The sequence below is a fragment of the Gracilinanus agilis genome, chromosome 3 (assembly GCF_016433145.1).
Source record: "Gracilinanus agilis isolate LMUSP501 chromosome 3, AgileGrace, whole genome shotgun sequence".
Taxonomy (NCBI): Eukaryota; Metazoa; Chordata; class Mammalia; order Didelphimorphia; family Didelphidae; genus Gracilinanus; species Gracilinanus agilis.
This window is the reverse complement of record NC_058132.1, coordinates 50,997,747-51,023,246: the sequence shown is the minus strand read 5'-3', so window position 1 is coordinate 51,023,246 and position 25,500 is coordinate 50,997,747. Positions and strand designations below refer to the sequence as shown.

The window sequence follows — 25,500 nt, the reverse complement described above, 5'->3', positions numbered from 1 at the left end:
GCTTTCCATATGAACTGGGAGAACCTCAATGAACTGATGCAGAGTGAAATGAGTAGAACCAGGAGAACATTGTACACAGGAAGTAAAACATTGTGGAACAATCCAATGTAATGGACTTTGCTACTAGTAGCAATGCAACAAACTGGGATGCTCCTGAAGGACACATGTGTAAAAGAATGCTATCCACATTGAGAGAAAGCACTATGGGAGTAGAGATGCCAAAGCAAAACATATGACACCACTTATCAGATGTATATATGGCTATGTGATTTGGGGTTTAGGCCTTTAAAAAAATCACTCAATAGTAAAAATGAAAAATATGGAAATAGGTATCAAGTGACATTTATACAACTGGAATTGCTCGTCAGCTCTGGAAGTGGGGAAAGAAGAGGGAGGGAAAGAAAATGTATCATGTAAACATGGAAAAATATTTAAAAATAAAATAAAGCTGTAAAATGGTCTTGACTTGCTCGCAAACAAGAAAGACCAAAAGAATAGATAATTATTTTGGTATTCTTCTCTATCAGCTTCTAATTTATTACTGGGAAGAAAGCTCAAGCCCCTAGAACAATTGACAAAATCAACGTATCATTTCTGGAGCTTCTGTCTAATTCCTAGCCTTAGTCCTTTGACACGGCCTCCAAAGTACTAAAGGATCCCTATCTCCCCTCCCCAATCCCCCCGCCAGCTAATTTTTTTAGAAATTATTAAGAACACAGGATCTTGGTATTAGGCAGAAGGGTCCTTATCAGAGGCCGTCTCAGCCCAATTGGCTCCTGAACAAAACCACTCCTACTATATGACATTTTCAACAAGTGGTCCCAAAGCCTGTGCCTGTGCTGAGAGACCTTCAGCAAAAGAAGCATATTCTCTCCTGAGAACGTAAGCAGATTGTGAGAGACCTAATGAGTTCACCAACAGGCTAACAGATGAAGTTTTCATAAACAGGAAGGCAGATTTCATCTCTTTCCAGTGATGCTCTAGCACTGCCAGGCCAAAAAACTAGCAACAAGATTAATCATTCTTCTATTAGGAAAGTTAGGAGAATCACACCTCCTTCCCCAAGTATATGGTAATCATAACAGATTATATTTAGCTGGATTAGACTATGCATCTTACTACCATAATAGAGGAGAAAAAAACAAAACCCAAACTAAGCTTCTGAGTCTCTACTTACCTAGATGCACTCTGCCAATAATCTTCTGTGTGCCAACACCTTTGGCAATCCCAGCCCATCGTCGATCCACAAGTCTCATTATGTTACACCTTTCTGCACAAGCTTGGCTCATAATGGTCATCTGGGCTCCTGGAAAAGATATATCAGTCCACAAATGGTTTTCAAATCATTTAACAATTTCTACTCATCAATTCACTTCATAGGCCATAGTGCCCACAAAGGAGAAGGATCCAAGCACTAGAATGGAGCACAAAGCAAGATACATAGATAGACTGATAGACAGACAGACACCTCCTACCCACTCACACCAGCTTTTCCCCCCCATGTTAACTAAACAAGAAGGAACAAAAAAAGTTCAAAGTTGCTCCTGCTAAGCAGGCCACACATTTTTTACTGAGGGCTTTTACCCCAGATGACTCTGTTCCAGATCGGAACTAGGAAATATCTGGTAACAACAACAATATTGTTGAACCTTACAGGCCAAGCTAGTCATGTTGTTCCCTCCAAACAAAACATAAGCTGGTGGCTATTTGGTTTTTGTATTGCCAGGGCCTCCCATACCACAAGTATTTAATGACTATTTCATTGATTTAATAACCGTTTTCTTGCAAAAAAGCCCCCCTTTGTTTCTCATGGATATTCTGAAACTACAACAGAAAGCAAAAATTGATAGCAGTTCCAAAGATGCACATGGATTTCAGCAGTCCAGGACTCAGGTGAAGAAGATAATAAGCTGGTTCAAATGATAACCCTAAGTTCCTGAAGATAATCTTGCTAAATTAAGCCCCCTTGTACTCTCCAAGCTGCTTGCAATGAATGACTTAAAAATATTTTACTGAGCGCTGTCATCCCTATTTTATACCCACAGAAACTAGATTGTGTTCACCTGTTTGTCCCATTACATCTAAAAGCAGATGGGAAGGGCAACTGGGGTGGTAGTGAATTGAGAGCCAGGCCTAGAGATGGGAGATTGTGGGTTTAAATCTGGCCACAGATACTTCCTAGCTGTGCAACCCTGGGCAAGTAACTTAACCCTGATTGCTTAGTCCTTACTGGTCTTCTGCCTCAGAATCAAAACACAGAATCAATTCTAAGATGGAAGGTAAGAGTTAAAGTGGATGGAAGAGCTCAGAAAGCAAACTCCCTGATTACTTGAATTACCTGAATTAAAAGATATGGGACAGTCAGGCCAATTTATTTCTCCCGGATATGTAATATTTACTCACATAGCTCTGACAAGAGGCTGATGGTGCTTCTGTCTCAACTCTGACCTCCTAAATCAATGGCTTCTAATTCTGACCTCTTCCAACCCCTAGTCTCACACCTATAACTCTGAGCTGGAAGGACAGCTCCACTTTGCCTTCTTTTCAGTGATCTCAAAACCCAACACATCTAAATCTTAGGCCCAACCCCATGAGATCTTGAATTTCCTACACCCTCCAACGGTGCCTTCATTTGCCTAGTCACACAGAATCAAACTCTTGGAGTCATCTTTGACTTCTCTCTCACCTTCAGTCACTAAGCCCCAGGCATTCTCTGTGCATTTCTTTTCTCTATTTCTTCCTTTCTGATATACAAAAGTTAAGGACCTAAACTATTATAATTGCAAGCAATCTTACTGATGATGATAGGACACTGGCCTGCCCACTTTTAGGTTTATTAATATGCTCTATTCTGCAACCCATCTTCCAAAAATCTTCTAAGACTCCCCAGTGACATCTCGGTGATCCTAGGCTGAGGAGAAAGCCTTAATTCCCTAGCCTCATTTTCAAGGACCACCAAAAGCCATCTATCCCTACCTTGCCCATTTGATCACACACTACTTCCACATACAAACATGCCAGACTGCCCTGGACCATATTTCTCCTTGCTCATTCCTCTGTCCTTCAATGGAATGGACTCTTTTCTTATCTGAATCCTATCCCTCTCTCATGACTGAGTCCAAAATGGATCTCCCCCCTCCTTATTCTCAGCCTGCAATAATCTTTCTCTTTTCTAAGTTGGGGGAGAGGGAGATGTGAGAGAGGAGAAAGAGGGGAAGGGGGAGAGAGGGGAAATAGACAGAGACAGAGAGACGGAGAGAGAGGGAAGGTAGAGATAGACTGAGACAAGCTAGACTTCTCCAATCTCTGAGGGACTTTCTTCTCTATTGACTCCTTGAGCACAGTTTGAATATGCATAAAGTAAATTCACTTGTAAAATTTTAGAAATGATAGTCCCCAAAGGACAAGATGTCCCAGCATCTCAGGAGGACTTCCTCATTGGTTAGGTGGGGGAAGACAGATCACCTGAATCCACAAATGCTTTCACGGGGTGTCCATTCACTTTGCAGTTAATATAGAGCATCACAACTTGACCAAAGCTCTCCGGAGCTTCTTCCATAGCTATTGTCATGTTTTCCTCAATGTTCTGTTGTCTACAACAAACCAAAATCAAGTACCAAAGGCATTATTTTAATGAAGAGAAATTTCAGTATTTTAAATGAAAACACTTAAACCAGACCTGCCCATTTCTCCTCCCCCCAATACAGGTCCATGATAAGCAATCAAGTCTTGGTTTTGGAAGGAAGAGAGGGCTTTTATCCAGTGGCAGGTTGCTTAAGAGACTTAGATGCGTGCTATTCACAGAAATCACTTCATAAGCTGAAGATAATAAAATGGCATTTATGTAAGAAGAAAAAAGCCATGCCTTATTTCTCTTGTAAATACTGATGTTGCAGACTACAGTAGGGGATAGACTCAATTTAGCAGTCAAGTGGCTTGAAATATATTTAGGATTAAAATATGGGGTCAGTTAATAGCTTTTCCAAAGACTGTAATTCCAACCAAAGAGTCATGTATAGTCTCTGGCACTTCATCTGACAGATACAATACCTGAGCTCAGCCTAGGAACATGTGGTGATCTGCTTAAGAGCCTATGCCTGTGAGGACCCTTGGAGAGACTAGACCTTGGGTTGTCTTCAGCTCCCCAAGTCAGAGCTTCTCCATTATACTTAGCTTCTGTATTATACAGGGGCCAGAAGAGGCTCCAACACAACCAATTACTAAGAATAGAACAGACTAAGTTGGCATCTGAGTTTGTAGACAAGTCCTGAAGTGGATGGGGGAGGGAAGGAAGCAACTGCAATATTGCCTTTGTAATCTTCACATCTGCCCGCTTCAAGGACCTGTGGCCAATGTAATTAAGCACTTTTCTAGACACAGACTCAATGTCTGTGGTGTTTTACAGAAGCGCATTCCAATATAGCACAGAGCTTTATGGATCTGGACGTACCATGGGTCAACTCATGTTCTCCACAACTTAGAACAGGAATACGGAAATTGTCTGTCTTTTGTGAAAATATCTTAACTATAAGGTTAAAATTAATATCCAATAACTCCAAGTATTATAAGATTTATTAATAATCACTTGAAGTAGAGGAAATAAAAAGTCACAAGTAAAAGCCTGAGTAAAGAGAAGTTTTCCCAACCCCATTATTGGGAGAAGAGAACGTGAGGGCAGGGTTACAGAAACTTTATCTCCAAAACGTGAGGACGAAAGTGGGATTCTGGGAAATGGAGTCCTGGGGTACAAAATTCTAATTACACGTAACTGAAGTGACTTGGTGGACAGTGGTCACCTTGCAATGAAATACTCATCTTCTGGGGAAGGCTGAGAATTGAGAGTCCCTGATTTGAAATGTGAGATCTTTCAAGTTTCCCACAAGATCTTATGATGCCTCAGTGGCACATCCCAAAAACCTGATGGGGTACAGTGCCAGCACAAGACAGCTTCCTCACAAAAGCAAATCTGTGGAGGAAATTGAGAAAGAAAAGCAAAGTGTGCTGCACAATGGGGACTTTGTATTGACTGAACAGAGATGAAACTCTGCCACAACCCCCTGGAAACCAGTACTGGTCACTCACTTATTCTGTGTTCACTGCACAGGAAGCTATTCAAAGCAGACAAGGTTTCCCTTTTAAAGGAAGAGATGTCTTCATTTTTCTCTGGAAAGCAATATGAGCCTTACAGTATCTGTGGCTACTCTCACTTTTCTTTTTCCAGTAGCCCAACGCCATGGCCACATTTCCAAGGAACTGTCAGCACTGTTTTGTAGTTGATGAAAAGAAAACGGAGCCCAGTCCCAGGGTAGCTCAGGCCTTCAATGGTGCCATCTGTTGGGGCAGATCATTCATTACTGCTTTCCTATTTCAGCTGGTCTATTTATCAGGGATGTTTCTAAAAGCCACCGTCTGGGGTCTTGAGAATGCTTACAGGGACAAGAAATCAAAGTCTAGAACCAAAAGGACAAGCACATTGCTTATATTTCTAGCTTAATGGTGACACACGCTTTTTCAATTGTCATAGAAAAATCTAGAAAATAGTTCCTTGCCATCTGAACTGCTCATTGAATTTACTGCCCAAACCTCTCCTTGCTTCTGTTTGAACAAAGCTTACAAAAGAAACTAGGAACAAACTCTGCTTTGGGCCACAGAGCCAGACTGACAAGTGTTAGTTACATGGGAGACTGATTTTCATCATTGGTGACAACACAAGAATCTGTAAGAATGAAGCTACTCTTTCATTGAGATCTTGAGGTTGAATGAATAGGGCTGACATGATAAAATCTTGGTACTGCCTCTAAGATGGCCAAATAGAATGTGGCCCCGGAGAAAACTAGGCAGGAAACCTGTCATACAGTCCATCCCCTGAGGGCAGAACAGGAAGCATGGAAGACAAATGGATTTAGGACTCCAAAATAAAATTTCTGCAGAGCTGCTGTTCTACTAAAAATAAGCTTAAACTCTGAACCAAATTACAAGGAGTCAAGCAACCTGTCTAAGAATATTAAGCCTGAAATGGGTCTATTAAATTGGCCTGGAGCCTGCCACCAGCTGGAGAGACTTTCTCCTCTATTTCAGAATTCCCTTGTACATCACCTTTCTTTTTCAAAAATTACATTTCTGCAGTCATTTATTATCTTTCTCCCTTTCACTGCACCCACCACCAAACCAACAAAGTACCCCCCCCAAAAAACAAAACACCCAAACTATCTAATAACAAGCATTCATTAACCAATAAAACAAATTCCCAAACTGGTCATGTCCCAGCACATCTGCCTCATTCTGGATTTAAGTCCATTGCCCCACCCTACCCCAGGATTCACCCTTGGGCTCTTGGGCTCTCTAATCAGTGCATCCATCACAGTTCTACAGTTTCTCCAGGATTTTTGTCTCTATGTGCTCCAGCAAATGAGCACCATTTTAGTGCTACTCTCTGCTGGCCAGAGATGCTTATGGAATTATCAAGGAACAAAAATAGTCCTCAGGTTGCTGTCATCAGATCATTAAGGAAAGAACCAACTATTGTGTAGTGTTGCATCAGACCCTGGGGCTGACAGGGCAGGAAACCAAAGTGACTGCCTGGTGAACACCTACCTCTCCAGCAGGCCTGATTCTAAATCTTCAGAGAAGATTTCTGTCCTGAGAGAATCCTGTTATACAAAGTCCCCTTTCTGTGGGCTGAGATGGTTCCTTACCTTATATCTTCTTCTATCTTGGCCTGAGCTTCAAGATCAAAGGGGTCAGCTGCAAAGAGACGGATCCTCTCTTGCTCTCTCCGGGCTCGGTCCTGCTGTTGTTCTAACAGGACCTTAGTAAATTTCTCTGCAAAAAAGAGATATATATAAACAACCGAACTGCAAACTGACAGCATCTTATGCCTTTCCACTGTTGGGCCTAACAATTTCTCAAAAGGCAACGCAAGACAGATGTAAAGAGCACATCTGAACGGGATTTGTAAAGCTCATTTTCTTTAGTCATTGACCTGAATTAAGCATTTAGCATCAGAACTTTCAGTTAAAACTATTTCCCATGATCCACAAAATCATTTCTTCTCGTCAGAGTTTAATCACTCCTGGCTCTAGTCTGTACAATGGACAAGCAGAGGTGAAACTGATGGGAAATTATATCATGGTCAAGACCTGTCTCAGGGTGCTCTGCCTAGTTCTACAGAAAAGGGATCACTTCCAATCTATCTCTTGTAAATAATATGAATCACTAAAAGTTTCTATTCTTTAACAACCTCTGTCCTAAGCCAGAGAAATTAAATGCAGATAACTGTCAGCCAACTTATACTTGATAAAGCACATATGCTGAACACCAGGAGGCAGAAAGCTAATTAGAAATGGTACACAGGGGTAGGCTAGATGGTTCAGTCGCTAGAGAGGTGGACCTAGAGATGGAAGGTTCTGAGTTCAAATTTGACCTCAGACACTTCCTGGCTGGGTGACCATGCATACTTAACCTCCAGTGCTTAGGTCTTACTGCTCTCTTGGCCTTGGAACCAATACCAAGCATTGCTCCTAAGGGGGAGGAGGAGTAGGTGGGTACCAGGTTTCTAACTCCAGAATCTTTACTCTGACATTCCTTTTAAACATGCAGCCTTTATGATCCATCTACTCATGAGAAATAAAAGCAACCTCCTCTGCCATAAGAACTCTTATCAAATGCATATGCTGTACATACAAAGGACAAGGTCACACATGTGAGAGAAAAGAAATAGAAACTATAAAGTTCCGTTTTATGAAGCGATCTTGGTAAGGGTTTCTTTTAGAATGGTCACATTAATCAAAGATGGATGCTGAAAAGGATTCTATCCCATTTCATTCCATTTCTCAGGCGCTGGTAACGAGGCCCATTACTACCCAAAATCAAACTTGGGGGACTAAGCCAAGAAAGAGCACTCCCTGTTCTACACATCTGCCTGAGCGGATGGACCCTGAGGCAGTCATGAGAGCCACCTTAACCAGCCCTCCACCCCCACCGCCTGACCCGGTTTAACTGGCTGAGCTTCCCTAAAGGCTTCACCCACTGACCAGGCCTGAAAATCATTATCTACTGTGTACAAACTCAGAACGATTAGAAATGACCATGAATCTTAGTGCCCACCACCCTGCCCCTCGGTACTGACACCGGATAGCCTCCGCACTGCTCAGACGCTCTCAGCGGGCCTAGAACTCTGGGAGCTGACAGGGTCTGGCTCTCCCCATCGCACTCTAGCCCACCCCACCCAAGGAAGGTCCAACACCCAACAAACAAGATTCTCTAGAGGTCAGCTTGACAAAGTGATGGCCACAGGGGCTTACCTAGGTCTCCACTAAGCAGGGCTTCTGCCAGGGGTGGGTTTCGCTCCTTAAGCAGAGAGAGTTCATGGGGATTGGCAAGCAGCATGTCTCGGAGTAATGCTGGATTGTCCAAGCCCTGCGGGGATGAAGCTGTGTCTGCTGGGGATGTCCGCGGCGGCTGGGCTGGCTGCTGGTGTGGTCTGGAGCCTGACGTGCCAGGCACAGCTATGCTACTAAAGTCTATCCGGGGCAGGCCTATCATAAGAAAAAATTTCAAAGTTTATACCAAATGACATCATGAAGAGAAAGATCAAGACAAATTTCAAGGAAGATCTTGCAACAACCAGAAGTCTTAGAGATTCTGAATGTTTTCCCCTGATGCTCCACCTTTCTCAAGTATTTTTGTGCCTCTGGGTCAATGATACTATCAGGTGGGAGAAAACAAAGAAGTAAATTGTGATCTTGGAACTACTGTTTCAAAACTACCCAAGACAGGGAAGGCCTATCTTCACACTGTTGCGCAAGGAGATACATGGGGAAAAAATTTTTTAAGCAATTACACTGTAGATCCTCATATAGCTAAGATGTGGCCCTAGGCAAAATCCTGGTTCAGTCCCACCTTTGCCTTAAAAAGCCCTGACACTTGGAACACTCTAATGACAAAGGCAATTAGATGTTCAATTCTGCAAGTCTGGGCTGGACTGCCTTACTGGCTCCGTGAGGTTTCTGACAATACTTTGGATGTACACATTCATTTGAGCTTTCTAAATATTAATTCACTGACTTTCCCAATGCCCTGGGAGGTCGGAGGATAACAATTAATTGCTTCATTTTGTGGGAAGAAAAAGGAGACAAGGGTGAAGATACTTTATATAAAGAACATGAAAAAAATTGCAACAGAGCTGGATATAACTCCCAGGAGGCTGACAGACCCTAAATGAAGCTGTCTTTATTCAAACTAAAGATTAAAAAATATATTTATGGTTATGGTTTTTAAAAAAGTTCAAAAGAAAACAAAGGTGTAATCTACCTCCAATCATGGTTAGAGAGGTTTGGCCCAGCTGAATCCAGATTCATTTTTTCCAATCCTAACCATTTTTTTAAAAACTGCAGACTAAATATATTGCTCCTAAGTCTCAAGAGCCAAATTTTCCAGAAGAAGCTTATGATCTCACTGCTTTTTCACCAAAATCCTGAGGTACAGAATATAAACAGGATTTTCTAACCAGCTCTCTCTCCAAGCCACTAGTCTCTCTTGGCAAATCCAATGGCCTATTTTCTGTCTTCATCCTTGACCTCTGTGGCATATGACACTACAGTCCACCTCTCTCCTTAAGATATCAAGAAATTGCACTCTCATGGTTCTCTTCTTACTTCTCCAAATATTATTTCTCTGACTTCTCACCCTCTCAAACCTTAAGGAGTGGTGTCCCTCAAGGTTCTATCCTAGGCACTCTTCTCCTTTCTCTCTCTGCAGACGATTCCTAAATTTGTATAGCTACCCTGAACTCTCCTCCAGAGCACTGGTCTCATATTTCTTTTTTCCTTTTTTTATAAATGTTTACTGTGAATTTAACAAATGAGTATTTCCAGAATTGAGTATGAAACTGCAAATCTCCAGCAAAAAAAAAATTTTGCTTTTTTTAAAGTAGATAATAAATTCAACATGTAACTTTTAAAGCTATCCTGCTTGTCTGTGATTCCTCCTAGTTTTCCATATGTTCTCATACATATGTATATGTATATTCTCATATATATATATATATAAAATTTCCACATATAATAACATATATTATATAATAATAATATATTTTTTAAATGTTAAAGGTTTCACTGGGGGCAGCTAGGTAGCTTAGTAGATAGAGAGCCAGGCCTGGAGATGGGAGGTTCTGGATTCAAATTGGTCTTCAAATACTTCCTTGGGTGATGCTGGGCAAATCATTTAACCCACACTGACTAATCCTTACTACTTTTGTGCCTTTGAACCAATACTTAGTATCATTCTAAGATAAAAAGGGTTTAAAAAGGGTGAAAAAGCACCTCAGTGAGGCTTTCTTTTTTCTTTCTTGGCAACTCTTTCCCAGTCCTCCTCTTTTCATCTCCCAACCCTCAAATTGAAAAGAAAAACGAGTCTGTATATAGTCAAGCAAAACGAATTCTCACACCAGTTACATCCCAAAATGACATGCCTTATCTTTCTAGCTGCCTACAGGAGAATCCCACTTGGATGCTTTACTTCAACATGTCTAAAACGAAGCTCTTCACCTTCCCCTTCTAAACTTTTCCCTTTCCCGATTTCTTTTTATCTTTAGAAGGAATCATTATTTTAATTTTTTCCAGATTACACATTGACACGATTTTTAGTAATCATTTTCTGACATTGTGCAATTCATGTTCGTTCTCTCCCGCCCCCCTCTCCCCACTCCCCAAGAAAACAGGAAAGAATATAGGTTGTACATATGTTTGAAATATATAATCGCAAGAGTTATTTCGGATGGCACTCAATGCTCTAGCTATCCCTCACCGCTTAAGTCCAGTTTTCAAATCCTGTGGTGAAAGCCCAACTTGTCTCTTCTTATGTGACTGATCATTTCTCGTTTTCACTCTCACCCCTTTTCAATTCTCCCAGCTGCCAAAGTAGTGTATCTAATATATTGCTACAAATGACAGAGTCCCACTTTTACTTAAAAGCCTTTAATGGTTCAGGTTGGACCACCTGACCTGAGGCCAGCTGCCAGGCTTAGCTGCCCCTATTTTTCACATTCTCTAAGTTACAGGGAAACTAGACTACTGTTCTCTGTATGCTCTAACTATTCCCAGGGTAAACTACCGTCCTCAAGCATCTGCACCGATTGAAATCCCTCTTTTCCTTCAGGGCCCACATATTTGCCCCCAACTAGTCCATGAAGTCTTCCTTGACTTTTCTCAACACAAACGTCTTGGGGCACTTTGCCTAGCTCTCCTCTGACCCAACACATTTAACACTATATTATATTTAGTTGTGAACACATCATACCTTCTCCCCCCACACACCCACCCATTATAAGACCTTTGAGGGTAGGTACTATGTTGTTTTTCTCATTTATATGTATGTTCTCACATGCTGTAGGTATTTAATGAATTTTATAGCTTAGGAATTCAAAGCTCAGAGATGTTGTGACTTGTTCTTGGGTTCCACCTAAAAACAGTCTTGAACACAGGGCTCCAAGAATCTTTCAAGAGTCTTTCAGATCTGACAGAGAAAGGGTTAACCTCCTGTCCTGCTGAGAACTCATGTGAGCACACCCATTAGTCAGGTTACCTCCTGGGTCCAATGAGAGTGAACTGAGCAAAAGTAGGGTGAAGAGGCAAGGACTCTGTGTGAGATAGGTTTCCTATCTCGCCTATCTGCTCTAACTGGGAAAACATCTGAGGGCCTGCTAACTCAGGATGAGTTTTCTTTTTTTTTTCTTTTCTTTTTTTTTTTTTAAACCCTTGTACTTCGGTGTATTGTCTCATAGGTGGAAGATTGGTAAGGGTGGGCAATGGGGGTCAAGTGACTTGCCCAGGGTCACACAGCTGGGAAGTGGCTGAGGCCGGGTTTGAACCTAGGACCTCCTGTCTCTAGGCCTGACTCTCACTCCACTGAGCTACCCAGCTGCCCCAAGTTTTCTTTTCACTATAGTCACACCCGATTTCTGAGGTACATTCAAAGCAGGGCAATTCTCAGGAAAAGAAGAAAAAACCCAGGTTTATCTTGTTAATCTGGTTGTATGTCAAACTTATATGAAGTCACAATCTTGGGAAACACCAGAGGTTTCTGGACACTGGCTGGACTCCAGAAGACCATACCACTGAAAAGTACTTATCAACCTGCAAGAATGTTTCGAAGTCCTCGGCAACCCACTAGTGATTGGATGCTACCACAAAAATGGGCTAATTAAAATTAAGTTGCACTCCATCTTTATTTGCTTACAGAACATCCAACAAAGTCAGTCAGCGGTTTCCCTCCAGCATGCCGTACCCTCCTGGCCTCTGCAATGACTCTTTTGTATCAAGGCAAGTTACAAAAAAGGGTCACTATGCCATAAGGCAATATGTGGGCCTCTTTGTAAAAATGTCATGTGATGAAGAGAATCTTGGCTGGAAGTGAAAGAACAATAGTCAAATGAAAATTTTATAAAACTATCAGGTCTGGATGCTTCAAGCATATTCACAGACTTCTCCAAACTATCAGCTTCTTCGACACCCCTGCTCTTTCAAGAGGGACCTCAAACTGTGTGCTCAGTTAAGAAAAAACCCAAAGAATTAGGTAAGTGCTCACTCCTGCTCTCAGACAAGCACTCACCCATTTTTTTTTTAAAAACCCTTACCTTCCGTCTTGGGGTCGATACTGTGTATTGGCTCCAAGGCAGAAGAGTGGTAAGGGCTAGGCAATGGCGGGTTAAGTGACTTGCCCAAGGTCACACAGCTAGGAAATGTCTGAGGCCAGATTTGAACCTAGGACCTCCCATCTCAAGGCCTGGTTCTCAATCCACTGAGCTACCCAGCCGCACCCTCCTTCCCCCCATTATTACAATCTGATTTGGGAGACTGGGTGACTGAGAGGTTAAGAAAGCTTAAATTAGTCTAGCAACCTCAAGCACAACCCCTTTAGCCGCCTTTGGGGAGACCAGGGACCCCATCCTCAGAATAATGTTTTAAAATAACTGAAGGTGTGAACTGGAACAACCTCCAGGAATTGATGCAGAGTGAAAGGAGCAGAACCAGGAGAACCTTATACACAGAGACAGATACACTGTGGTAAAATTGAATGTAATGGACTTCTCTACTAGCAGCAATGCAATGACCCAGGACAATTCTGAGGGACTTATGAGGAGAAACACAGAAGAAAAAAAAGTGCTTGATCACATGGGTAGATGGGGATATAATGGGGGATGTCAACTCTCAGTGGATCACCCTAATGTAAATATCAATAGTATAGAAATAGCTCTAGATCAATGACACATGTAAAACCCAGTGGAATTGCTCATTGGCTACGGAGGGAGGGTAGGGAAAGAACATGAATCATGTAACCATGGAAAAACGGTCTAAAATAATTAATTAAAGAGTCCAAGCCACCAAAAAATAAAAATAAATTTAAAAAATAAAAAGTAGAATTGCTTATCAGCTCTGGAAGGGGGCAGGGAAGAGGGGTGGGAAAGATCATGAATTATGTAACCATGGAAAAATATTCCCAATAAATAAAAATAATAAAATAAAATAACTGAAGGAGATATGCTAAATTTCAGTAAGAGATTAATAAAAAGAAAGATCTAATTTTCTCCCCATTCAAGTTTAAAGGTCCCCCGAAATCTATGGAAGTCTGTAAACTCCAATTTAACTGGGGGTTAGGGGATAGAGTTTCTGAGAGAGATGAGACCCATCTTGATGCTGGGCACTGTCAGTACCAAATGATGAGAAACTGTCTTATGATCATCTCAAGTGAGATAATGGAAAGGGTTCCAGCCAAACTTCTCTACTTATTGGTCTCGTGAGCCATGACCTCTACCCAGAGAGGCAGGCCTAGGGCTTTCTGACTGAGATCAAATGAGATAATGCCCAAGTGCTTTTAGAAAGAATCAAATATAAAACCCTGCTTGGCCTCCCAAGTCTGCTGCAGCTCAGTCTCTTTCTACCTCTCCAGTGTTCTTACACTTTACTCCTCCCACTCAGCCCATGATCTCTTTGAGATAATAGTGAGGATGGCCTCCTTGCTGTCCCCACAAGGACACTCACCTCCCCCCTGGCCTCCTCTGAGATTCAGCTCAGATCCCACTGTCTGAGGAGGCCTCTCTGTCCTCAATAGGTTTTCCTACTCCCAATCACTAATGCCATCCCTCTCAAATGACTTCTCATTTACTCTGTAAATATCTTCTATGTACACAGATCTTTATATATTGTCTCCCTCATTAGAATATGAGTTCCTTGAAGGAAAAGACTTGCCTGGCCCACACTAAGTCCTTAATAAATATCTAAGGGCACAAATATAATGACTTGTCCAGGGTCACATATCTAGGAAGTGTCTGAGGCCAAATTTGAACCCAAGACTTCTCATCTCTAGGCCTGGCTCTCAATCCACTGAGCCATCTAGCTGCCCCCCATCAATAGGATTTATACCAGGAATGTAGGGATGGTTTAAATAAAAGGAAAACTATCAGCATAATTGACTATGTCAATAACAAGAGTAATAAAAACCTTATGATTATATCAACAGATGCAAAAAAAGCCTTTGACAAAATACAACACTCATTCCTATTAAAAAAACACTAGAAAGAACAGTATGTAGAAATGAATTCTTTCTTAAAATGATAATGAAGCAGCCACCTAAAACCAGCAGCAAGTACTAATTGTAATGGGGAGAAGCTGAAGTCCTTCCCAATAAGATCAGGAGGGAAAAAAGGATGCTCAATTATCACCAATATTATTTCACATAGTATTAGAAATGCTAGCAATCGCAATGACAGAAGAATAAACAAAGTGAAGGAATCAGAATGAACTAAGAAGAAGGTAATAAAACTACCTGTTTATAGGTGACATGTATATGTGAAAAACTGTAGAAATCCAACCAAAAAGTTAGCTGAAACTATTAATAATTTTTTTTAGACCTTACCTTCCGTCTTGGGGTCAATTCTGTGTATTGGCTCCAAGGCAGAAGAGTGGTAAGGGTAGGCAATGGGGGTCAAGTGACTTGTTCAGGGTCACCCAGCTGGGAAGTGTCTGAGGCCAGATTTGAACCTAGGACCTCCCATCTCAAGGCCTGGCTCTCAATCCACTGAGCTACCCAGCTGCCCCCTATCAATAATTTTTAAGTAGCAGGATATAAAATAAACCCACATAAATCATCAGTATTTTTATATATTACTAACAAAGTCCTGCAAGAGATAGAAAGAGATACTCCATTTAACGTAACCACAGATAGAATAAAACACCTGCCAAAACAAACTTGGAACTAAACAAACATAATTATAAAATACTTTTTACACAAAGTAAAATCTAAATAACTGAAAAATAATCAAAGAAATATTAACTGTTCATGGATGGACATTAAATGACAATCCTACCTAATCTATTTATTCAATGCCATCCCAATTAAATTACCAAAAAATATTTGAGTTAGAAAAAATAATAACAAAATTTATTTGGAAGAACAAAAAGATACAAGAATATCAAAATAATTAATGGGAAAAAAAAACAGAAAGGAAGGAGATGTGGTAGTACCAGATTTTGAACTGTAATATAAAATAGTCATTATCAAAACTATCTGGTACTGGTTAAGAAAAAGATAGATCAGTGGAACAGAACCAACAAACAGCAGTAAGAGAATAGAGCAATCTTGTATTTGACAAAAATTTTTGACAAAAGCACTGATTCAGTTTTGGGGATAAGAAATCACTATTTGTTAAAAATTTCTGGGACGACTGGACTAGTTTGGGGGAAACTAGGTATAGACTAATATCTTATACCATCCACTAAGATAAGATGGGTATATGATCTAGATATAAAAGGAGACAGCGTAAGTAAAATGAGAAGAACAGGAAACATACTGCCTATCAGTTTTATGAATAGCAGAGGAATTTATGAATCAACAAGAGAGAGCATTATGAAATGTAAAATGGATAATCTAGGTACATCAAACTTTGAAATTTTTGTACAAATAAAACAAATGCTGTTAAAATTAGAAGGAACACAGTAAATTGGGGGGAAAATTTTGTAGACAGTCTCTTAGATATAGATCTCATATTTAAAATATATAGAGAACTCTGTGTGAAATTTACAAATATAAGAGATCCTCCAACTGAGAAATGGGCAAAAGGTATGAAGAGTTACTTTTCAGATGAAGAAATCAAAGCCATATCCATACCATATGTAATGAATGGTATTTGAAAAATGCTCTAAATCACTACTGATTAGAGAAATGTAAACTAAAACAACTCTGTGCTGTCACCAAACACCCATCATTCTGGCTAAAATGATAAAAGGGCAAAATGACAAAGGTTGGAGGGGATGTGAAAAAATGGGGACATTAATACACTATTGTGAACTGTTGTGAACTGATCCAACCATTTTGGAGAGTAATTTGGAATTACAGCAAGAGATTTATAAAACTTACTTTTATATACTTTAAAAGGGAAAAGAACCTATATGGTCCAAAATATTTATAGCAGCTCTCTTTGTGGTGGCAAAGAACTGAAAACTGAAGGGATGCCCTTCCATCAGGGAAAGACTAAACAAACTGTGGTATATGATTGGTATGGAATACTACTGCACCATAAGAAACAATAAGCCAAGTCAATTTTTAGAAAACTTGGAAAGAACCACACAAGATAATGAACAGTGAAAAGAACAGAACACCAAGAGATCATTCTACACAGCTACAGAATTAATGCTGTGAATGAATGTTACCCCCAAAAACTGAACTAAAAGGTGAAAACATGAAACTTAATTTATATGCACATGTTGTTCTCCCGGGCTAAATCTTCAGTGATGTGGGGAGAGTTGGGAGAGGCTAGGACACTTGTGGATGGGATTTATTACATAGATAGGAAGAAAAGTGAACTAAGGATAGAAGAGATTTGTGATTTCATTCATGTATAATCTTTTTCTTTGCATATGGAAACACTTGCTTTATTTGGTTTTATAAAATTTGGAATTTTAAAAAAATTATGTGGAGTAGCTAGGTGGCTCAGTGGCCTCTGAGAGCCAGGCCTAGAACTGCTACTTAGTACCAATTCTAAGACAGAAGGTAAAGGGTAAAAAGCACAACAAAAGGCTGGTTTAGACTGCTGCACCATGATCCCTCCTCCCTCCATAGAACTGCACAGGGGTCCTCCCTGCCCGTCGGGCTCCTGACCTTTCTAGTCCCCATTCTTCGCTCTATGCTGGTGCCCTGCAACTCCATCTCTTGACTGGGCATTTCGCTAGATGACTTCCAGGCCTGGAATTCCCTCCTTTCCATCCTCCCTGCTGGCTTTCTTAATCAGTCTCTTCTTCAAAAAGCCTTTCCCAATCTGTTTTTTTTTCTTTTTAAGCCCTTACCTTCCTATGGCAGAAGAGCAATAAGGGCTGGGGCAGCTCAGTGTAGATAAACCTTTTCAAGATCATGTGCCCAAAGGGCAACACCTCCCCCCCCTCCCCGGTCCCTGCATTTCCCCCATGGTGGAATTGGGCTGCTGGGCAGAGGGATGGGGCATGTGAACATTGTCCTCAGGTGCTGTGGGGAGAGGGGGAGGGGAGCAGCCCTCCTGCTGAGACATCTGGGACTTGCCCAGAGTCACATAGCTAGGAGCGTATGAGGACAGATTTGAACCCAGGACCTCCTATCTCTAGACCTGGCTCTCTATCCACTGAGCCACCCAGCCCCCCCCCACCCCCCAGTCTTTTTTTTTGCTCTCTCTTCCCCTCCAAGATCACCTACCTGCCTTTTGCCCCCAGGGCTGTCCGTGCTAGTTCCTGCTGGCCTGCCCTGGCTGGCCACAGCACTGCTCTCTGTGAAGTCAGGCAGCCCCTGACAACCCCCAGGCCTTGCCCTGTGGTCTCTGGGGCCTTGCGGATCTGTCTATCTGTCCTCTTCCCCAAGGTTCTCTCTTCCCTCCTCACCTTTCTCAGAGCTTTTTACCAGGTTCTCTTTCGCCCGTGCCGCAGGCCGCCCTAGCCCGTACCATGCTTTCCCAAGGAAGGGCCTGCATTCCTCTCTGCAGTTATCCCCAAACACAAGTCCTCTGAGCGCAGGAACTCTAAAGCCCCCACACAGCGCCTCGCAGGGAAGGTTCTCCGTCATGTCTCGCTATTATCTCCCCACCGGAGCGGTCCTGTGATAGCACCCTGCAGCGCCAGAGGGCCGGCTCTGCACACTCAGTCACCCCAAAGCCCCCCTGAAGGGAGGGGCCGCAGGCGTGTCACCCGCTGGGGGCTGGGATGGACAAACAAGAAAGAGTGAGGAGGGGGAAGGGCCGGCTGCGCCCCCCAGGAAGACAACCTACTTGGGAACTGAACCGAAGGCCGAGGTTCTGCATTCTCCTTCTGCCTCAGGATGACAACATCTCCATCTTTCAAGCCATAGGACGCCAGTGATCTGTGGTTGTCCGTGAGGGGCCGCTCGGCATAAACGATCTAGGGAAGGAGAAGGTTCAGGTTAGTGCGGAGACCCTAGACCACTCGGCGAGACGCTCCCTCCAACGCTCTCCCAACTGGCTACGAGGCTGGGTTTCTCTTGGGAGCGCGGCTACACATGGCAGGCACTTCCTTAGCAAATGTAGCCTGCTGTCCCTGGTTGGGCAAAATCCCCTCTGCCAAGCCACCCAAGTTCTAGCAGCAGCACTTCCATATCAGATGATGAGCTGGAGCCACTATGGCCTAAGGAAGCCATTAAAGACGCATGCTAATAAGTTTCACATATTTTTAAAAAATGATCCTTGACCTTAAATACAAAAGCAAATGTCCTGGCTGTGACCCTGGATAAGACACTTCATTCCCACTGTCTAGCCCTGACCGCTCTTCTGACCTGGAATCAATACTTAATATTGATCCTANAAGAAAGAAAGAAAGAAAGAAAGAAAGAAAGAAAGAAAGAAAGAAAGAAAGAAAGAAAGAAAGAAAGAAAGAAAGAAAGAAAGAAAGAAAGAGAAAGAAAGAAAGAAGCAAAGGTCTGAGCACAGAAAAGATGAAACAATATGCTGAAAATAATAATAACTACTCATATTTATAAGGTACCTACTACGTGCCAGGGACTTTACAAATATTCTCTCATTTGACCCTCCTAACAAACCTGGGAGGTAGGTGCTACTGTGATCCTCCTGAAGATCATAACAAATAATAAACGGAGGCAGAGCTTGCTCAGGGTCACAAAGCTTGTAACTATCTAAAGCTGAATTCGATCTCAAGTCATGACCTGCCTCCAGCACGACCCTGTCCCCTCCAAAGAGCAGGCATAATTTCACTGCCAAGGAGCCCTCCAAGGACGGTCTCCACCAGCTTCAGTGTAGCCCCTGAGAATGAAGCTCTGGCCTCAGGGACTTGGCGGCAAAGCAGAAGTTCTCTGTGTCCCAGGGAGGAGGTTAGCCCAGCAAGTCTAGATCCACAGAAAAGGGGAATTCCAAGCCCTTGTGTATGAGAGTGGAGACAACTGGTTACAGAAGTGGAAGACTCTGAGGTGGTGCCAAACCAAACCAAAACCTTACACAGTGCCTGCTGCTTCATATACGCTTTAATGAAAGACGGATATTTAACTCAAAAACAAAATACTTCCTATTACCTTCCATGGCAAACAATGAGCTAGGCGCTTTTCCTTCTGGAAGAAGATGTGAATTCAACTCAGATCCCAGAAGACATTTGTTCAGATTTCAGATCCCCAAAGAGTCGGCATGGCTGACATTCTCAGAAGGGAAGAAATCTGGGACTTCATCATCATTGCCCAAACACATTCATCAGCAAGTGCCTACTCTGTGGGAGGCAACACATACAAATGTGGCCTAAGATACCTCCTAGCTGGGCCACCCTGGGCAAGTCACTAATCCCAACAGCCTAACCGTACGCTCTTCTGTCTCTGAACAGTCTAAGACAGAAGGGAAGGGTTCGAAAAAAATGCCACCACCGGAACAGGCTTCCTGCCCTCAAGTGGCTAACAATCCAGGCAAGAGGATCCTTGTTTTATTGGTGTCAGAGGAAAGCATGTCTGCTGTGAGTCATATCAGTCTTTATTTTCCTGATTCAAGGAACCAATTCTAGCCATTTCCTTGGAAAGTCTGTTAAATTGGGATGGCTAGGTAGAGCACAATAAAGCACCAGGCCTGGAGTCAGGAGGACCTAGTTCAAATCTGGCCTTAGATACTTCCTAGTTATAAGACCCTAGTCTTTTAAGTCACTTAACATTGGTTGCCTAGCCCTTGCCGCTCTTCTGTCTAGGAAATGATACTAAGACAGAAGGGTAAGGGTTTAAAAACAAACAAAAAAGTATATTAAGTAAAGAAAGAATACAGTTAACAGCCTTTCCTACCTTATACAAAACTTCTGGCCCTCTGACTCAAAACAGACACCCAAATTTTACTCACTGACAAATTCATTTCTGAATTTCTCTCACAAATTCTTAGAATTCAGGCTCAGGGAAAATGGCTGTTCTAATTTGGGGGGGGGGGGGAAGTGTTAAACCTGTTATTAAGAAATACTCACTTCTAAGTAAATTCACTCCCAAATCAATTGTTGGTGAGGGATCAGTAAAACAAGAACAGAAACTCTACAGGTTCAGTTTTCCCTCACTTGCTGCCAATTCTCACCTTCAACTTGCAAAATGGAAACAGTGATAGAGGACGGCAGGTCCCATAGCTTCTCAACTCCGCTAGCTCAGCACGGAGTAAAGGATGTCACGGCCAGGAAACTTTTTAAAAGAGTGATCTGATAATTATATTAGTAATTGATTACCCAGGGCAATAGTGGTCTTGACTAGAATAAACTCAAGCCTATAACTGTCGAGCACCAGCTTATTTCTCCCAATGTTACAGAGATGCCACTCAGTCTCAATCTGACAAAACATGCCTCAAATGACTTACACTAAGTTTATAAACATCCCTAAAATGATTACTAAGGGTGATAAAGTCCAAGAGGCAGCTGCCTGAAATGCAGACACCGTTTACTAGATTCTTCAATCAAGGATTCATGAAAGCTAAGCAGTGGGGTCTGGGGTTTGAGCTTCCAAACCACATTGAATAAACCTGTCCCTTAAAGACAGCAGACTGAATGATTACCAACATCATCTTAAAGAAGCACTTTAGATTCAGAAGACCAGGTCTTTAGCAGCCCAGGTGCCAGGATATTAAATCCATTTGGGGATTTTCTGATTCATATTTGGCCCAATGGTTCCAAGTTGGTATCCCACAAACCAATACTAGCTATCCTAGTGGTCCATATTATATTATTCCACAATAATCTATAGCTGCTCAAACTCAAGTTTTGTTACTGATAAGAGCACACAATAGGTGGTTTCTGTAACTGAACTATTCATCCATGGGCCTGGCACAACTGCAGAGGAGGCAGGGCCCCAAGAGAACAAGTTCTAATCTGTAATTAACATTGGAAATTAGACCAGCTAATCAAACTCTGCCTCTTTTATACAAAGAGATAGCAACTATCTTTCCATCCCTGGGTGGATTGTCCAATTGACATCAGCCCCTATATTGTATGCCAGCTTTAAGGTACCACTAACAAGCCTTCTCTGGGCCACAAAGTAGCTGTAAAGTCTTGAGTAATTTTTCACACTGTATCAATTACTAAAAGAAGGGCCAAAGAAATTCCCTTCTGATCATATAATAGGAAGTTTTAACAATTAATAAGCATCTCTACACCAAAACAATCTTCAAGAGGCACTTGCAGTTTTTTCTCATTTCTCTTACTTTGAAATACTGTTTTCACAACCTAAAGGACTTGCTGTTATAGGGCTGTCATCTAGCATTATAGGGAGCAATTATCATTATCTGGCACCTAAGGACCTTAAAGTCTGAACACATTAACTTCATGCTATCTACAGGGACAGGCTACTAAGACATGTCTTAACATATGGGGGATGTAAAAACTAGTTTAAGTTCTGAAAATAGCTTGGAGTCACCAAGCAAATTAGTGTCAAAGAATCCAACGGGACCCACGACTGACTTCCTGGCCCACACTTGATTGATCAAGAAAGTCTGCCCAGTCCACACGGATCACATGCATCAGTGGAAGGTAGCTTCTCCTTTCAATTTGTCTTGCACTCTCCTGCCACAGAACTGCTATAATGAGAACTGAGTTAAATCACAAAATGCTAAATGTTTACACAGAAGACAAGGAGATCTAGGAATGAGGTGTCCACAATAAGTGAATAGGTGAGGTAGCTAGATGGCAAGTGGATGGAGCACCAGGACTGGAGTTGGAAGGACCGTGGTTTAAATTTGGCCTCAAACATGTTCTAGCCATGTGGCAAGTCACTTAACCCCGATTGGCCTAGTCCTCACCAGTCTTAGATTTGTTACTGACAGAAAGAAAGGGTTTAAAATGTACAAAATAAAAAATAAATGAATAAGACACTGAAGGCTGAACATGCAGTAAAAGCAAAAGGTAATAAGTAGAGAGAGGAAGGTGTGAGGAAACCCAGGAGAAAATAGGAGATAGAAGACAGGAGAAGAAGTATCCAAAAGGAAACAGATGAAGCTATACTCCTGAGTAGACTGTTGTTTACTAATTGGATTTGAAAGGAAATGACTCAGTGTCTAGAATGTTCCTGATTGATGGGTAATGCAAATGAAAGAGGACCACCCGCCCTCTTAAAATAGATACTGTGTCATCAGGTTACAAGGCAGGCAGCAGAACAAACTTGAAAAACAGGAGGTGTTTATAGTTAGCCGGGAAGTCCAGGCTCCCAAGGCTCCAATAACCTGAGGTTTACTACACATTTTCATAGGCTACCTTAGTTCACCAAAAACCAACAGAGCCACAGAGGTTGGAATAATGGACAAAGATAGAATTTGGAATCAGTCTAGGCACTGGTGGAAGGTTGCCTAATCCTGGGAAGTCATCGGATGTAACAAAAAGTATTCTCTCTCTCCTCTGGCTACAGAATGTGGTCTTGAAGCTTCCAGTTTGCTCATTCAGTAAAGATTCTTTCTTTCCCTCAGGTACAGCCATTTCAGTTATCTGGGGAAACAGAACCTGAAACTGTTTCAGACATTTGTGTCATTCTCATCTCTCTCAACAAGCAAACCCAAATAACCTTTATTTAACCTGTTTAAAGCTTTTGACAACCTTCAGATGAAGGTAATTCTACCTCAAGTAAAGTAAAACCAGAGGAGGATAAATCAGCCTCACTTGGACAATCTGCCCCCGGATAAAGTAAGTTCAAAACGAATCTAATATTGCTCCTTCTAACCTACCTACTACAATCTAATGGACTGGTATGGGCAGTTCTTGAATTTCCTGGATTAGCTCCTTAGAAAATGAGTTGCTTTGGGGGCCAGTGCATCTTAAAGAGACTCTGGGGAAGAAATAATACACTTTATCTGGAATTCAGGCAGCTCAAGTTAAATCAGGTTATCTACCGGAAAGGGTGTACTTCAAAATACCCTGCCTTGTCAGACTGCTTGAAGCCAAAGTGCTAAAGTCTACACAGGAGGAAGGACTCCAAACAAAATATTGACACAGTTGTTTAATGTAATAACCCAGGAAAGAACAGAAAGTTTGGCTTCATTAGGCAAGAATTTAAAGGACAATTTCCTAAGCGAACCAATGAACTTATGAATTAACCTGAAACACTGTGAATCTATTAAAATAATTAAACAAGGGCAGTACAGGTCTTTTGGGGTATTAATGGAAAAAGACTCCAGATTAATCTTTTTACGTCGTGGACTATCCTATGGATCCTTCTCAGAATGTTTTTAAATATGCAAAATAGAATACAGAGGATTGTAAAAGGAAATAACTATATTAACATTTTGGCTAACTAAATGTCTTTTTCAAGTTTACAGATTTCCAAGTTAAGGTTTCCTTCTATAGAGCTACTGTTGCTAAATGTTGTGAGATAATGGACTAGTGGCAATCCCAGCGCTAAGTCGATTTAGGGATTTTAAATGTTACCAGTAGCTACCTTCTAGGAAGGTTAAAGGAGGATATAAAAAACAAATACTCACAAATGGTATGCTGAACACAGAATTGGAGCTCAGAGAGGCCTCCAACATCCTGTACAGTGCAGCCCTTTTATTTGACAAATGAAAAAATGAAGATGTGCAGAGTCTAAATGGTTTGCCCAAAGCTACACTGGTAGTAACTAGAAGGGCCAGAGGTGTAAACACCATTGAAGCCTCTAAAAATGTTTAAAAGGAGACACACACACACAAAGATAATACGAAGACAACAAAGACATGCAGGGAGACCCATGCAGATTTATAGCTTTATGAAAATATCTCCCAATAATCCCGAGCCCTAGGTGATAGAGCTCTCATTTCCCTTGGGCTGCCTAGCACACAGTTGGTGCAAGCTCACTGACCACTGTCTCCGGGAGGCAGGAAACGAAGGCTCACAGGATTTAAGTGACTAGACCATGGTCACAAACCAGGAAAGTGTCTGGGCTGAGAATATAAATTGAAATGGCTTACTCCATCCATTACACTCTTACAATCAAAGATTTAGATGCACAATTGTAATTAATTCAACTCCATCATTTTACAGAAGACAGAACTGGGACCCAGAGAAGATAAATGACTTGCTCAAGGTTGCACAGGTAATAAGTAACAAGGCAGAAGTTTGAACCCAGGTCCTTTTGTCTTTACATCCAGTAGACTTTGCACTATTCGCCCATCTGTTGGGGCAGGAACTTTCTCACTTTTCGATAAAGCAGGTGAAGGCTTCAACTTCGTAAAATAAAACCCCTAATTAGGAATCAGAAGAACCGAATTTGAATTGAATCTACCTGCTACTTAATTCCTGTCAAGTTATATCTACCCCCTCTCTGAGCCTCAGTTTCATCCTCTGTAAAGTAAAAGAGCTGTGGTCCAAATGGACATTTCTAATGGGGGAAGCAAGAGGCGGTAACCCAGCAAGCGGGTGAAGCACAGATGGGGAGAGATGGGATGAATACCAAACTCAGGACGCTTTGGAAAGGGGAATGAGCAGGACACACTGGGGGCTCGGGCCGTGATAGGGGAAAGGTGGAGGCCCTTCTTTGGGGCCTCGGTTTCCCAGTGTTCTGGGTCTCTCCGGGGCGAGCCTCAGTCTTCCCCTCTATAAAAGGGGGCGGCAGGATCCTTTCGGCGTGGGGGAGGGGACCTCTCCGTCTTCCTCCCTACCTCCTCCCCAGCTCACCTGGCTCTCCGCCGCGGGGATGCCGGACTCGAGCTCGCAGAGCGCGCGGAAGTTGTGCAGCTCGAAATCGGCGTCGACCTGCAGGGAGAAGGTGACCTCGGAGAGGTCCCTCCGCACACAGTACACCGTGAGCAGCATGGCCCGCGGGGCGCCACCGCCCGCAGCCCGCAGCTTTCCCGCAGCCGGCTACTCGCCCTGAACAGAGCGAGCCGAGCCAAGCCGCAGCCAGGAACCAGCAGTAGCAGCGCCGCCGCCGCGCGTCCCCTCCTCTGCTAGTCCGAGTCCCTACCGCGGCCACCAAGCGCACCGGCCGCAATGCACAGCACCGCACCGACCCGCACGCCCGGCCCCAGCCGCCGCTGCCGCTACTGCCGCCGCCGCC

At 42.4% G+C, this 25,500-nt stretch overlaps 1 protein-coding gene across 1 annotated transcript in view; it reads right to left on the bottom strand.

Moving 5' to 3' along the window:
• DDI2 (DNA damage inducible 1 homolog 2) overlaps nt 1-25,256 on the bottom strand; it is a 33,814-nt gene extending 8,558 nt beyond the window's left edge. Inside the window, exons 1-6 of the mRNA XM_044667782.1 lie at nt 25,119-25,256; nt 18,284-18,413; nt 8,304-8,537; nt 6,696-6,822; nt 3,466-3,593; nt 1,178-1,306 (exon numbers count right to left, since the gene is read on the bottom strand). Of these exons, the coding sequence (XP_044523717.1) occupies nt 1,178-1,306; nt 3,466-3,593; nt 6,696-6,822; nt 8,304-8,537; nt 18,284-18,413; nt 25,119-25,256 (886 nt within the window). The remainder of the gene's footprint in view (nt 1-1,177; nt 1,307-3,465; nt 3,594-6,695; nt 6,823-8,303; nt 8,538-18,283; nt 18,414-25,118) is intronic.
• Between the last annotated feature and the right edge of the window lie 244 nt (nt 25,257-25,500).